At 35.8% G+C, this 18,114-nt stretch overlaps 1 protein-coding gene across 2 annotated transcripts in view; it reads right to left on the bottom strand.

The window, feature by feature from the left end:
- Elp5 (Elongator complex protein 5) overlaps positions 1-12,782 on the bottom strand; it is a 37,015-nt gene extending 24,233 nt beyond the window's left edge. Inside the window, exons 1-2 of one of the 2 annotated variants that reach the window (XM_081739908.1) lie at positions 12,644-12,782; positions 2,404-2,766 (exon numbers count right to left, since the gene is read on the bottom strand). In XM_081739908.1, the coding sequence (XP_081596034.1) occupies positions 2,404-2,659 (256 nt within the window). In that variant the 5' untranslated portion in view covers positions 2,660-2,766; positions 12,644-12,782. Of the gene's footprint in view, positions 1-2,403; positions 2,767-12,012; positions 12,258-12,643 lie in introns of those variants that run through there. The other variant, XM_081739907.1, reaches the window with a different exon arrangement.
- Between the last annotated feature and the right edge of the window lie 5,332 nt (positions 12,783-18,114).

Raw genomic sequence — 18,114 nt, 5'->3', positions numbered from 1 at the left:
GTTATACAATAAAAAAAAGTTTTAGAGATAGGATTGGACCCCCTATAAATACGCCCCTATTATCTGGGAACAAACAGACGCACACGCAAAAGAATTTTCGTCTTAAATGTCCATGATGATTTCCCCGTTGGTATAGTTAACGATTTAGAAACCCTCTGTTACGAAACCATTTCAAAATGGGATTTTCCCTAATCATCCTCTGCATATGACACTCGTTTTCATACTGTGCTCTACATACATTTGAGTCTCATTGTATTATGATTATTATTTTCCATAATCGAAATAACAGAACAGAAACGAGATTTCACTTTAAATTAATTTACTTCGGAATTGATTTAAATCAACGATTTTTATTTAAAAAATCAAGTTATATAAATCTTGATTTAAATCAATCCACCCTGCATTATACAGGTTAGTTTTTGATATATAACATATTAGGGATTCAAATGCAGAAAGCTTAGCGTCAGGTCTATTGAAACATTTAAAAGTAACTCACCGCAAGGTGGAAGATTCAACAAACAAACAAACAAACAAATAAATACAAAAGGGGGAGAGAACAAAAATGAAGTGGAAATTTGTTTACTTCTTTAAAGAAACCAAAATTAAATTTAGACACACATACTGTACTATTGACATAACAACAAGAGTTGGTGATCTTCCACTAAAGAAGAAAAGAACGCGCAAATCAATTCCGCCATATCACAACTCGCACTACCATCATTTGATGTCTTATCGCTGTTTTTGACATAGTGCGTCTTCTGCTCTTCTCTTGGTAAGTCAGTTTCCTTATTTTTCTTTCTTTCTTCGTTTATATATATACACAGGGGCGGATCCAAGGGGGGATATAGAGGCTATAGCCCTCCTTGACGCTTAGGTAAACATTGAATAAAATGAGCTTCAATTCTGCTTTACACTGGATAAAGCGGCAAACTATGGTTTAGCCCCTCCCTTAATCATATCCTGGACCCGCCGCCACTGTATACATACATTATATATATATATATATATATATATAGATACATATATATATAGATAGATATCAGTAGCAGTAGTAGTAGTAGTAGCAGCACGAGAACCATGAAATTTTGTACGCACGTACTTGTGCCCTTTATGTACATACGCATGTTATTCAATGGATCTTCCATCCGCTGTGATACATTTAGCCCACCATTTGTTACATGCCATAAACGAACTTTCGTAAAACCCAGGACGCTGACTATTTCACAGACACAATGAAATCTTAGATACTGGAAAATCAGCCTACCATGAAGGTAGGACGTTCAGACGACCAACCAGAAAGAAATCGGACGGGGCTACGTCCGAACTAAACGTTGTTGATGGCTCACTTCCATCTCGTACTAGTGGTCTCGCGTAGCGTAGTCGCTAACGCACTTGCCTATGGGGCCAGTGGTCGCGAGTCAGATTCCCGGTGAGAACATTCGGTAGAAAAATTGTAATAGCATTAATGAGCGATCTTTGGCGAGTGTGGCCGTCTACTTACTTCTCAATTTTGGCCGTATTTGTAAACAAAGGGAGAAATTTAGTTATGTAACTTCAACATAAAAGACTCAAGTATAAGCACAAAAAATTATGGTCCTAGTGCTTCATAAAAAAAAGTTATGGGTCATTGTGCAAAACTTTTTGAGTGCCGTTTGTATTAAACTTCGAACTACATCATTTTTACTATACATAATGGTCAAGAACAAGATTTCATACATCATGTCTTTAATGCAGCAACGATTATTTTTTAAAATGTAGTGCCTCGAAACTGTTTGCAGATTTTGTCTCTTTTGGTTTTGAGGTATAAGAATTTTTACTTACTGTTAATAGATATGCACCCCATATTGTATCAATTAATAAGAATATAAATTTGTTCTGATATCTAACGAGAATAATTCAAATGTATGTCTAGAATATATATATATATATTATTATTATTATATATTATTATTATGTTATCATTACAAAAAAGAAATTAGAGCATAATTTGCATATTTTTAGAAGAATGTACGCAGAAATTAAAAGCTGAAATCAATTTCCTTAGGCTCCTTACGGTACATCGTTCAAGTTTATAGTTCTAATATTCCCTACTATTCTCAACAAGATACAGCAGTGTTCAAAAAAATCCTTACTTTTTTCTTCTCTTTTTTAAATAAAAAGCCTTAAGTACGTTTTGAGTTTACCTAGCAGTTGCACTATAAGTCACCTTATCAGCTGTAGTGACTACAGCTACAGTGAAAAATTCCCCACTTTCCAATTAAATGAATAGTAATACTTCCTCTTCCATGGCAGAAAAAATACTGGAAGAATAATAAGTCTACTAAAATCCATGATACGCTTCCCTAACGAACATTAAAAATAAACAATAATGCACAATACGTAACAAAATGTTTTAACACTTACCGTTCCTAAATGGCTGACACAGTAACTTATGAAGCTGCCTGTACGTTTCTTGTAAACCATAACACATGATAAATGAAGTCAAGGAGTCAATTATTACTATTATATTGTTCGAATTTCCTACCACTTTATCCAAATAAGCATGCGGAGTTTTATTTAATTCCACACAATCAGCAGATCCTCTCCAGCCTAAATGATCAGAAAATCCATCATGAAAGAACACAGACGCTTCATCGCTAATGATAAATTTCTTCTTCATGACATCAACACTTTGCTCACAACAAATAACGTGCACATTTTTTGCTTTGGTAACATGGTGCTGAATATAGGCATCTAGCAGACGCTGACCACTTTGATCAACAGTATCTACAACAAAAAAAGAGAAACGTTAATTTATTTGAAGTAACGATACAGAGTCGAATTGCCTTTGAACATATGATAACGTGAAGTTTTACAATGCCTAAAATGAATTATTTACTAGAAAATAGTAAAAATCTAACACTATAGAAGTACACGATCATTTTTTTTTTCTTCGCTAAAACGCTTCATCAGATAGGCTTAGAAAGGAGTAGCAGGGGGGAAAAGAGAAGAAAAATTAAAGAAAAGCCAAGAGGTACATTGTTGGAATGAAAAATATCCATTCCAAGGCAATAGATTATCAGGATATAAAGGAAAAAAGAAATAATAACCCAGGGAAAAAATGTATAAATGTAGGGGAAAAGCGTTTGAAAAAAAAATAAAAAAATAAAGAATTAATGTAGGGTGGATGAGTTGTAAGATTTCAATGTATTCTTTGTGATAAAACAGTAAGTGTCAAAGGAGAAATTAAGGGCCTACAACATCGTAAGGGAGCCATAGACACACATACTTGCATGGCCAACATGCACGAACGATTTGTTTCATCATTCATGTTGGAAGGATTTTTTTCCCCACACACGTACCAACATGCGGTTCACACGTGAATTCTTACGCTGTCATGATTGGCGGATCTAAATATAAAACAACCAACTTGCAAGAACGAACACATACACGGTAAACATGCACGAAGAACGGCAAAACTATCATGCATGTTTACAGAAAATTTTGAAACTTTCAACATACATGAACGAGGCCATATACGATCAACTTGCCTGTGGTTTTATCATTTTTCATACATGTTGGAAAGTTTCTTCATGCGTATGTCTGCGTGTATGGGTCCCTTTAGAGACAAGATAATGTGATGGAGAACGGTCTATACATATACTGAGGGACATATCGTATAATAGACTGTGTCCCCAACAACTGCTCCAGATTCAAGTCTTGATCGTGGTTTGGAGCCCATGTTTAGAGTAGGTCCGCAATGTTATACGGAGCAGAAACTTGGGAAATCATGAAGACGCAACACAAGAAACTAGACGAAGCGGAAATGAAAATGCTCAGATGGATGTGTGGTGTTGCCAGATTGGATATGATCAGGAACGAAAGAGTTAGAGGTAGCGATAAAGTGACTGACATGTCGAGATAACAGTAGTATGGTTATGTTATATGATGATGTCGGCAAGAGATTGGGTAAGTTGAAAGGCAAAAGATGAAGCGGAAATTCAAAAATAATATGTATATATTATGTAACTACGACTTTGAAGAAAACAGGTTAATATAAAAAGGCGTTTAGGACCGAGCAAGATGGAAGCGAATCATCAAAAATGTCGATCCAGTGTTAGCGGGAAAAGACAGTAAAAATAATGAAAATGATTACAGCAAGCATTATCGGAGCTTGTATTATTCGACTCGATTGGCATTTGTGTGTCTGTACATCTGTTTTAAGATAACTCTCATAAAACTTAGTCGACCTTGAGGGCGAGTAGCGAATTCAGGTGAGGCGACAGCTTTATGGTATACAAAGTTCGTGAATTTCTTCAGGTAATGGAGACTAAATGGTATTTGATAAGGAAGCTGGAAGTAAGAACTTTATAATGCCGACCTTTTTGTTCTTTTTCTTCACGACTAAATTTTGTACTGACAAAGGGAGTAGTATCCTCGGTTGGAGAGTGAAGACGAGGATCTGAGTTGAATGTTGAGAGACGATGTGGTGGAAAAATATGTGTTCCTCGAATCTACACTTCTGGTCACAAACAGTGGGACTGCCTTACTGAGACCAAGTTCAAAAAGTTGAATTTAAAGCCTTACATCCCTCGGATCTTCTTACAAGGGAAATCTATTTTCCTCCCATTCTGTTACAGAGCAATGTACGTATTCTCTAATAGAAATATGACATTGTCTTCAAGTAAAAATTCAGGTGGTATGTAGAAAACAACCATAAAATATGACAAAAAATACACCGAAGTAAAAACTGGCATAATGTAAGATTAAAGCCTGTGGAAGGTACACCGTCAACAGAACAGTAACAGAAACAAATGGAAAACGCTAATAATCACGCGCTTTTGGTCTAGTGGATAACGTAATGGATTTGCGTAATCATGTTTATTTTTAACATCGGTTCGAACTCTAACAAGGTAAGCTTGCTTTCGTTCTTTGTTTTTCTTAAGTAAAGAATCAGCATTTCACTGACAAAGATCATTAACATTTGAAAGCGAGAAATTTGTGGATATATATCACAGCTCTGTAATATAGTACATTACAAAATATAACTTATATATTAAACAAAATCACAACTCCTTTTCCTCTTGTCTCTAATGTTTACTCCGGCGTGACATTGCAAGTGAGTGTGATTTTAATTTGAAGGGTACGGGGAAAAAACAAGGAATGTCCATGTATGTGCTTTTTCGGGTGCTTTGTCCTATCTGTTGGTGACTCTTGGCACTATTTGACTTTCTATGTCATGCATGCGTAGATGTAGAAATGTTCATCTAAAAAGTGGCAAAAGATTTCATAATCCTATTCTTTGTACGCGGTTTTCAATATTAAAACGCCGTTATCTCGAAAATGCAGTTTTGTGACATTCCTTCTTTTTTCCCCTTACCCTTCATTTGTTTCCTGAAATATAATTTCCTCTCAACCACCTATGCAAAAGACGTGTTAGATGAATCACATATTATACCAGAAAACAGAAGAACGTTTTCAAATATTCTTGCTTTTACTCTTCTGACTTCAGTGAATTTTTCATAAATTACTCCCTAGTTTTGGATCCAAGGAAGGTAACTGAACAAAGGTATGTTTTGGTGGACACTCGAATCGGCAATGAAACAACTAGCAAATCGCGTGAAGCAGATGATTAGTCAATATAGTCTGTTTGTAGTTACGATATTTTCCCTACTTCCATCACTTATTTAATCGTTCAAGATTAAAATTATACGTAATTTATTACCGGTACATTTGTGGCTTAAAATCACCGTGACTTTCTGTATTGTAGCTATTTTGTTTGTCTATAATGAAATTATCTCATGCATACTGCAATATTATCGTTCAATTTCCATCTTTGACTGGTAAAAAAGCAGGGAAAAAGAGCCAAACTTAAAAGGAATTCATAAGGATCTAGATCATTTGTTCAGATTTAGTCTCTGAAAGGCAGTCCCACTTTTTACGACCAGAACTGTAAAAGACATACGGTAGAGAACGTATGATGTGTACATCAATCTCGATCCCGATATAGGCCTACATATATCGGAAGTATCACAGTCTCTATTGAGACGACACTAGTTCATCATGTGTTGAGTGAATGAGGTGGAAGTGATCTCGTACGTAAAGTGGCTTATAATGTGTCCTATAGTTTCTATACGTAGATAATGGAAATGATATCACTTTTCGTCCTTTTGTCCTCATCTAAGAGACATTTTAGACGAAAAATATGTGTTTGTCACGCTATTAACTACAAAGTAAATTCATCAAACTTTTATCATGCACAAAGTATCTTAACGTCTGAAACTTGTAATATAACCATGGGGAATTTGAGAATAATAACTACGAGTTAACTAACTTGCGAAAATTAATTTATCACATACTTATATTCGTCAACAATTGTTATCCAAACGGATTTGCTGGTTGCACTATTGACATCTTGTTTCTCTAAAACTAATGCATTTCTTAATAAATTTACAGCTTTCCTGATTTTACTACCCTGAAAATCAGGGTTGGCAAAAACCATGGTTTTTATTTAAAAAACCAAAAGAACCGGTTTTTTTGGTTTAAACCAGGTTTTTATGGTTTAAATAATTTCCTCTATACATTCATATCATATATGGACAGAAATAAGTTTGTTTCGCCTTGATGTTATTACGCAACAACCGGGTTATGCTGGAAGGGGTCACATAAGCTTAAAGCGGAATAAAAACCGCTTCTCGAGTTACATCCGAGAGAAATTGTCCTCCATTTGAACTCGGAACCAGGACTAATTGGCCACAAATGCGATACGTCTGCTGACTCACTCACGAAGGAATCCTGATAAAAAAAAATACGTTGTACTGATCTTTACATGCTTCTTAGTATAACTGTCAAGAGTCATTTCAGAAGGACGAAAAGATAAACAGTTGCACAAGTGAAACCATTACACAGAATTACATATGAACAATTGCAAAGTACTACGGAGTACAGAAGAACTAATTTACTTCAAGTTAGTTAACAACGACTTTTATTGGTCCAAATTAAAGAAATACACCGACTTAATCTGCATATCAATAAGAAAAGTAAATAAAGATACGAATTATTTGAGTCCACTTTGGCTCAGACTCATTTATACATAAATAGATACCAAAGATACTTATTTCACTAAATGCCTCTCGTGGGGTCTGTATGACCCCCCCCCCACACACACACACAAAGTACGGCATTTTCGATGTATTTTATCAATAGTAAACATTGAAACGAAACAATATTTAGAATTTTTCTTCGATTGCAATTACATAACAATAATAACAACTACAAAAAATCACAAAATAAACATTTATAAACTTATATAAAAAAAAGTTGCTTTTGTAGTATAATCTTTTTGAGTAATGAATGGGGAATTTAGGTCTGAATATAATACGAATAATATACGGGAGTGAAACGTGATAACCCACAAATGTGTGTTCATCAAGATTTTACAAACACTTACACTTTTACGAACATTTTTTTGTTTTTTGGTTTAAACCAGTTGGTTTTTTTGAAAAAAAACAGCTGGTTTAAACCACCTTGGTTTAAACCAGCCAACCCTGCTGAAAATACAATCGAAAACGCTTAACTTGAAAAAAAAAATATACCTCTATCTTCTCAATACCATAACAATAATCAGATCGTGAAACTCCCGAATTCTTATTGTGCATCTAGTGGAGAATGTGACCTATAGTACAATTTCGTATATTACAAAGGAACTTTCATCATAAAATATATTGTAAGAAAGCAAATTGGTAACCGCAAATGAGAATTAATTTAAAAAAAAATCATTCATTTAGTAAAACTATTTTTCTTTTATCTCTGGCTTTTGAACTTGAGGCACTATCCCTGTATATGAGGGAAACTAAAGGAATCTTCAGTCAGAACGGCTGGCTAGGAATATGAATCCTGAGAGTAATAGGGAATTTTAATCCTACTGTATACGTTATTACAAAGAACTACCCACCTCTTCGTTACTCTGCAAAATTGTCTATTTTCTTCTTTCTAGAAAGCGAAATATAAGTAAGTTTCAATGGTGCAAAGCGTCTCTCACGAAACGCGGATGGGGCTTCAGATTCCCTTCTGCGATTTTTTTTTTATTTTTATTTTTAAGTTCAATGTCTCACTATTGTGCACCACAGGTAAGGTGAATGATAATGGTGATATAAGGAAAGTGGGAGGAAACGGGATTATCCATGCACACGATGTTCGTCCACCACAAAGACCACTTGGCGAGAGCTGAGACCGAACAAATAACCGGCGCCAGACGTATAATGCTTTCACTCAACAGTGGAGCAGTTCTGCAAATTTCTTTCAAGTTTTCTTTGCTGATTTTTACAACAGCATCCGTTCCTCCCTCGAACCCTCTTTTGCCCGCATCTACGGGGTTGCATCATCTTAACATCCACTGTCTGTTGTTTCTTCCCTATACTATGGATAATATGAAACAGATCTCAGGCAATATAAGAAGGAAGTTGGTCTTGGGAACAGGAAATCGGGTATTAACTTTAAACGACAGCATTTAGAAATGTAGAAACTAAGATTCCACGTGGAGTTGGCAAGCGACTGTCAATCGGGGGTGTGTTCCGCAAGATTCGTCGGACGATGATTTATTTATGGCACGAGCTACCACACGTAGAAGGCGGAACTCTTTATACACGAACTGCACTTCGCTTGAAGAAACGACTATAAGCAACCATTGGCCCACAAAGGAATTTCATAAATAGCCTACAATAGAACATAAATGTTTAAATAATATTTCTAGTAGGAATACAGCTTTAAATATAGGTACAAAAATTTGGGTTAACTGCTGCCAATTTAAGGAAATTTGCCGGGTAAATTGGAGAATGTATTTTGATTTGTGAGAAAGAGTGGGTGAAAATCAGGTGATGAAAATATGTAAGTTAAGAAGGTGGTTGGTGGTGTTGATTGTTTTTGATGTAAGCGACACTGTATGTGGAAGCGAAAGGAATTATTTGGCGGAGAGTTAGACTTGTTATTACTTAGTGGCGGGAAAGGTAGTGTTGAAATAGCGCGTATATGTCAAGGTCATGACACACCGTGTTTGAGTTTTATCGAATTATACAATAATGAAAGAAAACCTCCCGAGACTATTGTAGCCCTACACGATTTTCTACTCGAAACTGGAAAAGTTGCACGCCTCTGCTTTGATGGTAAGTGATTTTTAACTTCACTTAACCTTACCTAACCTAATTTAGTACAGTTGATACTGTTTTTCCGCTCCTCGTATGGAATGGCAATAGGCTACAGCAAAAATGCTCAAAATTATTAAACCCTACTTTACCCAATAAAACCCACTTTGTTTAAACGAGTTCTTCACAATCCTCGTGGAAAACTACTTAATATGGCATAAAAACGCATATCTTGCGAGTGCCACAGCTTCACGACACTTCTGTGGTTACGCATGATCACTGTATACACTAACTTCGCATAGCACTTCACTTCACTGATGTATGTTTATAATGTATTATACGTGATAAAGAGCACACTTTCCATTTCGTATTTCTTTTTATTATACATGTGAGAAATTCTTGAAATCTTAATGTTTTTTTTTTTTTCTTTCTTTTCCAACGTCCGGTAATTCAAACCTCTCTTTCAATTTTCTCTGACATTTGAATACTACATTATTGAAATCCGCATATCCGTTACACTGTTTTCGGACACTATCATCATTACTGTACGCTACTTCGGATCGCTAACTGGAGAAAGTGTTACACCTTTGGATAGCTTTGGGATACTTCGATAATTATGGATTATGACTTACAACACTGCACATTATTGTTTCTGTGATTAATAGTACCGATAAGTTTTTATATGCTTACAAGTGTAGATTTTGTATTACAGATTCTAGTGTTTTACGCCTGTTTCAAGTAAGATCCACATATATTCCGAATTTTTATATGACCCTCTTTCGAAATCAGAATACATATTTCTTTCATAAATTTTAAAAACTGTGCCCCCATAAAATGGAATAGCACCAAAGCTATATTTCATTTTACAAAAAGGATTAAGTGCTGTATCGCCGGACCAATTTTAGAAAATTTACTGGTTCAGTTAGAGAATCAATTTTCGTTGGTGAGGAACAATGAGTGAAAGTCAGAGGAGGAGAATAGTTAAAGTTAAGAGAGTGGTGATTGTTGTTGGTTCTTTTTGATGTTGTAAGATATACTGTATATGGAGGCCGGAGGGATTTTTTGGTGGAGAGGTACACTTGTTGTGATTTAACCGCGGGTAAGACAGTGTGGAAATGACGCGTATGTACGTGATTGAACATGGTTTTCTACTCAAAATTGAAAAAATTTACGCCTCTGTTTTTAAGGTTTAACCTAATATAAACTAATTTTGTAAATTTTGATTTTTATCGCATTTACTATCTCCCCTAAATCCACACACAATAAGGTGCTTTGTCATGGACAATGATTTGTACTATGATCGTTTATGTGTATACCCACCATCGCTGACGCCCCTGTTCTCTACAGACGCACCCTCTTGCTACTGCTCAGGCCATCCTACTGCGTTCCTGCCCTGACTCGGTTACATAGAATCGTGCCTTTTAGTGACCACCTGGAACAAGTTGGTTAGTGTCTCTTGTACAATGTACACTGAAAGCCTCCTAAAGTGAATTTGCACAGAGGAATGCAAGTACACACCCCTATCGACAATTCCGGAGCCAGTATTTGAGCCACAATCACTACACCTACCAAATGATTTAGGAGAGAAACTTAACAATACTCCTCTTTTTCCATTTCCTGGAAAAGTTTACATGCCTCTGTATTGAAGGTCTAACCTAACATAGCACATTTTGAAAGTTTTTTGGATTTTTCATGTGGTCCGGCGATACAGCACTAATGCCTACAAGTGTAGCGTTCCTAGTGTGAAACCATTACAAGTGCCATAGGAACTCGTATCACGGCGACAATTAACCTTAAGGTAGTTGTAAATGCATACTAGTCTAATTTATCGTACCTTACCCCACTATCCGTAATGGTACAGATGTCGTGAAATGTAGGGTATATAGTAATATCAGGAATTTTCCACTATTCCTGTTTATGCGTATTCACTGTCGCTGATGCCCCTGCTTCCTATGAACGGGTTAAGTTCCAAAGTTGGTCGTCCGCTTCTAGCAAAATTTTGAAAATTTGCCAGAAAGAAATGGGTAATTTGCTCGTTTGCGTTGTTGATAATATGTAAGGAGAGGGAAAGTGGTGTTTATTCTTTTTTATAAGCAGATATAATCATGAAACTATTAGACAAGTGGAGGGAACTACTTCGCGCAAGGTTACCATAGGGTTGAATTGTGGTAAAGTAACGAGCCTTTGTATTCTGAACATGGCTGCAGGTGTACAGACACCCCAATTGGCACCCTTCAGCAGAAACGAGAACTTGCATTCTATTTAGAAACGAGAATCTTAACAAAATTAGTCCAAACCTCCCTAACCCTAAGCTTTCCCGACAATACCCTACCCGACTTATCTCTACCTTATCCTATCCTAGTCTGTTATATCCTTTTACAGCGGTCCCAAAAATTGATGACTTAAATTTGCGTAGCTGTTATTATATTTTATTTCGAAAAATAAGTGGACGAGCAACTTCAGAATAAATATCTTACGGACACATTCCCGTGCCAGAGCACCAGCTTCGTCGTGCCCTAACTCGGTTGGATAGCATTCGTACATTTTTGTGGCTACTTAGCACATCTTCGTCTGTTATTGCGCTGTAATTTTTTGGCGTATATCTGGCCCCTGTATTTATACGCAAATACGAAAGGAACGTTTCAACAATAATTTCTGCTGTCCCCATTGAATTTAGACCATATTACGTAGTCACCCAGCCCATTTTGGAGAGAATTATAATTTTCTACCAGTTCTTTCCAGTGATGTACCTAAACTTAACCTGCACGTATCTCACAATCACTCTTATTTTAACCGTAAATTATCACTTGTTATGATAGTCTATTTATTGTAAACCTGCAGCATTCACATTAGAGTTCCGTTAATTAATAAGCAATTTTAGAAAGTAACTTACCTGCTATAAGAATAAAGCGACTATAAATTTCACCAGAAATTATTGACTTTAGCATGACTTATTAATATTTACTCTATTAACATTGATTTAACAGTATAATCAACTCCAAAACATATTCAAAAACATACGCATGCACATGTAACTGATGTAAGAATCCTTTCTAAATTTAGAAATAATCGCTCCGTTCCTTGAAAATAGTTAGAATTCAGTCTGAGCAAAATTGAAGGGTATGAATACGAATCAACCCACGGAAGCCCCTTCCGTATCAGCCGTCTAAAAATTTGCTAAGCGCAATGCTACGCAACTCATGGAAAAAGCAATTATAACTACTTTGACGATTATCATAAATTAAAACACAAATTTTACGAAACATTGACGCAAAACTGTTACGGAATGAGGCCAGCGTTATGGTTAGAAAAATGAGAAAGAGTATTTTGAGATGAGAAATGAGAAAGAAGTGTAAAATTAGTTCCAAAATTAAGTATACATTTACAATGTTTATTTAAAAATATTATTAGGGAGGCTAAACTTGTTTTCAAATGTTCTAGAAGTCTTGTTTTCTTAGCGACTTAAAGTGTCAAATATGGTGGGTTGATTTTCTTAAGATAATATAAGATAACTTTGTCCTAACCTGTTCATTCCCCTCTTTCGCCAGTAGTTATATCCGATGCAGTGGTCTTATCCAACCGGTTCGCTAGAACCGGTTGTTAAAATATTTCGAGTTAGCAGAAGCGTTTGTTATACCAATATAAACACACACACACAAACACTTGACCTAGCCAAGAGTAAAAGAAAAAAGCCAAACAAATTATGTGCGTGAACTTGGCAGAACCCATTTTCGGAAATCGAAAATAAACCATGCAGATCGATTGTTCATCGCTTGTTCACGAATGTTCTCATAAAAATTGTTTGTTCACGATTTATAAACAATTTATATAAAAACCTAATTGGCCGGTGCAAACTTCACGTAGCAAAACCATTTTTGTCAATCGAAATTAAACTATACAGATAAGATTTCTATATCTTCTGTATTTCTATTACCATAGCAAGTGCAAATTTCAGCGGAAGGGATACATTTTTTGTACAATACATTTTTTTTTTTTTTTTTTTTTTACAGTCAAAAGCAATTGACCTATTTCAAGAACATTACTTTGCCGTGTACATACCCCAAGATTAATGGAGGTAAGGGTAACTATAAATTTTATTTTAAGTTTCTTTCTTCTTAGAAATTCTTACAGTTACAGAATTAAATATGCAATCTCTCAGAACAAGGTTATTCCTTAATCTCAAATACACAGATATCAAAAATGAGAACTGGGATCTGACATACATATAGAGCATTAACAGTTGTATGAAGGCTTTCCAATACTTTTTGGCAGCATCTATCTTGGGCAATTTTCCAAGACATTCAAAGTGATTCATAATTTCGTCACATCTCTTAGTATCAGGGGCGGATCCAGGACGGACTTCTCGGGGGATGGGTTGTAATACTGCTACTTAGAGCTACTTTTAAGAACTTCAAACTCTTGGATGGGTTTTATTTATATATAAAATAAGAAAGTTTCCTCTTCCTGGGGGGACGATTGCCCCTTTGGACCCGTCCCTGCTTTGTATTAGTATACTGTGTAGGTCGCTACATGTCACATGAGATTTATATCGATCTATTTACCGATCCATCAACTATATCTCATATAACATACAGAACCGATTGTTAATTAGAATAGCACCACTGATCCAATGTAATAGTCACAAGCTTTGACTATCCCTCTGCAACGTAATTTCCACTGTAGTAATATACGACGAAAATGGAAGGAGTGGAACTGCAGATCACGCTACTTGACAGCGGGGGCGTCATTTCAGACTTCGCTGGGGGGGGGGTAAGAGTACCACTGACATCAGACTTTCACGTTTTTTACTAGTATATTAGTAGACAATCGATTAAAGTATATGTATTCCTCAAACTCTTGGGGGGGGGGCAATTGTCCCCTCCTGCCCTCCCTAAATGACGCCCCTGCTTGACAGACTTTCCAGAGGCCTACTAGTAGCAGCGTAACAACATTTCAAATATAGGAGGGGACAAGTCTTTTTGTTGCTCCCCTCTCTCAACAGTGCCTCCCCCATCACAGTGCGTAATTTTCACTAATTTTTACAGTATTACTGTTATGTATTTTTTTGTGTCTGTGGGAAAATAATTGTAATTTACGAAAACAGCTATATATTTGAAAAATTAAAATATTAGACTTACTTGAAGTAAAGACAGCTTCTTCACCCATTCAATGTATTCATTCAATACAAGAGTCGTACATTAGTAAAACTAGTAGACCTAATTTGATTTGCGTCGGGATACGTATTAAGTACAGTTTACTATTAATTAATCGCTAAATAGTACGGCATGATTGTTCCGTATACGTTCGGCATTAAAGCCACACTCTCACTCTCCAGAACTCATAGGCTGAAGACATATCACAACCACAAATTTTTTTTTCTAAAGTGATCAACAGATTCTCACAATACACCTACACGCATTCTTTTCTTATTTTACTTTCACACCACATTAATCTTCAAATGTTTCAGTACATAGATTGAACTGCACTTTGTATTGATATACTGGACTAGAGATGCAAAATAGCCGGATTTTTGAGACTTGCTTTATTTTCATTAAAACAAACGGCTTTTGGAAGAACAGCTTTCGCTCTTTTGACAATTAGCATCTCATAAATCCCACGTTGGTTGCCTAACCATGATATCAAGTTCTTGAAATTTATACATCTTGAAATGTGTTGTTTGGGTTGCTTAAAGTCAAACTGGCAGACAAGAAAAAAGTATCACCGCCGTTCCAGAAACACTATTGTTTCAGATACTCTTCAATACCTAATATTAGAGCCGAAACGGCTTCATAATTTTGTTCATATTTCAGAAGAAAATGTTTCACTAATAGCAGCAGCATACTATGATTTAGTTTAAGGAACTGGAGCAACAAAGCTTAGTGCGGTGGCTCTTACCTTTTATTTTTCTTCAGAATACAGTATTTTTTTTTTAAACTTATGATGGGAAAAGAAAGCTGGAACACACTGTTGTTTCTTCACTAAATATGAAATATTAAAAGAAAATAGTTCCAAACCAAAAAAGCATGAAAAGATGTTTTTTTTTTTTTTAAAAAAAGAGCATTTTTTTCGAGACCTTAAACCAATATTCAGAACAGTTATTGTTCCCATCACTAACTTGTCACTAAAACTTTTTTGTCGTTAAACATTATTCTAAGAACTGTACAAATAATTCGTTCGAACTAGAAAACTCTATACATTAACCCTTTTGAGATTTCCACTTTTTTAGGTAAATTTTAGACCTTCAGTCAAGCAGCTATTGCGTCGAGACTATTTCTCGCAGAATCATGGTTCATACCCCATTTTGTTCGGAATGAAACAGTGTTTTCTTAATTTGTAAATTTTTCTCTAATATGTACCTAAGGCAATAAAATTCCTGTCCAAATTGGGAAAAAAGGATTTTTTTTTAAAAAGTCTCCATTTTCTGCGAATTTCTTCCATCCGGTACACAATATGGACATGCGAATGATACCCCCCCCCAATAAAAACTGTTTCACTCTAAACAAAATAAGGTATTAACCATAATATTGGGGTAAATAGTCTTGGTGCTAAAATTCATTTACTATTTTTTCCTAATATCAACTATTGTTATTCAACAATCTCTAGTGTCAAGACTCTTTATCGTAGGATCATAGTTCGTAACTCTTTGTATTTGTAATGAAAGAATGTTTCCGACTGTACCATTCAAATTTTCCCATTATGTGACAGAAGTGAAAAAATTGGGAAAAAGAGATTTTTGTCAAGAAAAAATAACCTTTTTAAGAATTTCTTGCCCCGATACATGCTAGCGCCATGACAGTGGTACAGTTCGAAACGTTACTTCATTACAAACAAAATGAGGTACGAACTATGGACCTACAATGAACACTCTTGACGCTAGAGCTTATTGAATAACAACACATTAGTAACTATTACCCAAAAATGGGGAGGGAAATTTAGTAATTCAGCTCTAGCACCAAGACTAATTATTCTAGGATTATGGTTTGTACCTTTTTGTTTGTAATGAACCAGTGTTTTAAATCGTATCACTTGCATGTATCTATCATGTGCCTGAGAGGAGAAATTCCCGCCCAAAATGTATAAAGAAAAGCGGGAAATTCAAATTTTCAAAAATTAACTTTTTCGGAAATTTATCTCCTCAGGTACATGACTGTACAATGGTAGTGGTACCGTTGGAAATGTTGCATCATTACGAACAAAATGAGGTACAGACCATGATCCTACGACAAATAAGGATGCCCTGTAGCTACTTTACTAAACACATTGACTAAAAATGTGTAATAGGGGGAAAATTCAGATTTTTTTTGAAAAATCACAATTTACCCTACGATCATGGTTTGTACCTTGTTTTGTTTGGAATGGTGGTAGGTTTTAAACGGTACCACTCACATGTCCCTGAGGGGAGGAATTTCCGAAAAAAGAAAAAGATCTGAAATTATCTCCTTTTTTCCACTTTTGGCGGGATATTCCCGCTTCTGGTACATAATAGGGAAATTTGAGTGGTACAATTGGAAACATTTCTTTATTATGAACACAACTAGGTATGGATCATGATCCTAGGATTAATGGAAATGTGTTAAGATTTTTTTTAAAGAGCTCTAAAATTTATCCTTTTCTTTTTTCCTTCGTCCATGTTTGTGACGTCATTGCCCCCAGCCATCGCAAGCGTGACTGCAAAATACCCATGAAACATATTCTTTGATCCTTCCCCGCTTGAATGAATGCAAAAAAACCAGTGTTAAAAGCTTTACTAGAGATTTATAAAGCTAATTCCGAAGGTCGACGCCATGGTTCAGATCTCTACCAAAAATTCCCAAAGGGTTACTATATTTACCCTTCTTTTTTCTTATGAGTGATTGATTTATTCGTGATTGTTGAACTTCTCATATTTATTTTTCTTCAGAATGCAGTAATTAAGTCTCTTTTTCCTCTTATAATGGAGAACAAAGGTGGAAAGTACTTTCTTCATTAAAGTTGAAATATAACTAAACTAACTAACTCTATGGCCTATGGAACCCGGAGGTTCAGTGCCGCGTTCACAAAAGCTCTCCACTGACTTCTATCCTTAGCTAATTGCATCCAGTTTCTACTTTGTATTCCTATCTCTGCGAGATCCATCTTAATATTATCCTCCCATCTGCGTCTAGGTCTTCCTAATGGTCGTTTTCCTATGGGTCTACCAGTCAAGACTTTGAAAGCGTTTCTACTTTCTTCCATTCTAGCTACATGACCTGCCCACCTAAGCCTCCTAGACTTGACGACCCTAACAATGTTGGGTAAACCGTATAAACTATGTAGTTCCTCGTTATGAAGCTTCCGCCATTCCCCATTCTCGTTCCTCTTGGGTCCGAATATTCTTCTCAGGATCCTGTTCTCAAATACTTTCAGTCTATGTTCTTCCCTCAGAGTAAGGGACCATGTTTCGCAACCATACAGAACAACAGGCATGATTATCGTTTTATATATTTTAAGCTTCAAATTCCTCGACAGAATTCGCGACGACAAGAGATTTTGAACCGAGTAGTAACACGAATTCCCTGCTTTTAGTCGACATTTAATTTCTTCGTGAATATGATTTTCGTCTGTTAATATTGATCCTAAATATTTGAAAGTATCCACTTTATCAAAAGCATTATTTAATATTTTAACGCCTCCACAATTTGTCGTATTACGGTCCCGACGCACTTCCATGTATTTAGTTTTCTCTGCATTTACTTCTAAACCCATGTCCCTGCAAGCGTTTAATAAGATCTCTGCATTTATTTCTACTGTTCTCCTATCATCCCCTATTAAATTTACATCATCAGCATATGCCATAACCTGGTGAATGCCGTTCAACTCTAGGCCCTGGTTACTATCTTTGATTTTCCTTATGGCGTATTCCAGCACAAAGTTAAATAATAATGGCGACAACGCATCTCCTTGTTTCAGGCCATTTTCGACGTGGAAGCTCGGGGACAAAAATTTTCCTACCCGGACTTTGCTTTGGGATTCACTT

This window comes from Thermobia domestica, chromosome 15, assembly GCF_964235325.1.
Source record: "Thermobia domestica chromosome 15, izTheDome1.hap1.1, whole genome shotgun sequence".
Classification (NCBI taxonomy): Eukaryota; Metazoa; Arthropoda; class Insecta; order Zygentoma; family Lepismatidae; genus Thermobia; species Thermobia domestica.
The sequence above is the reverse complement of the archived record's forward strand: the minus strand, read 5'-3'. Positions and strand labels throughout refer to the sequence as shown.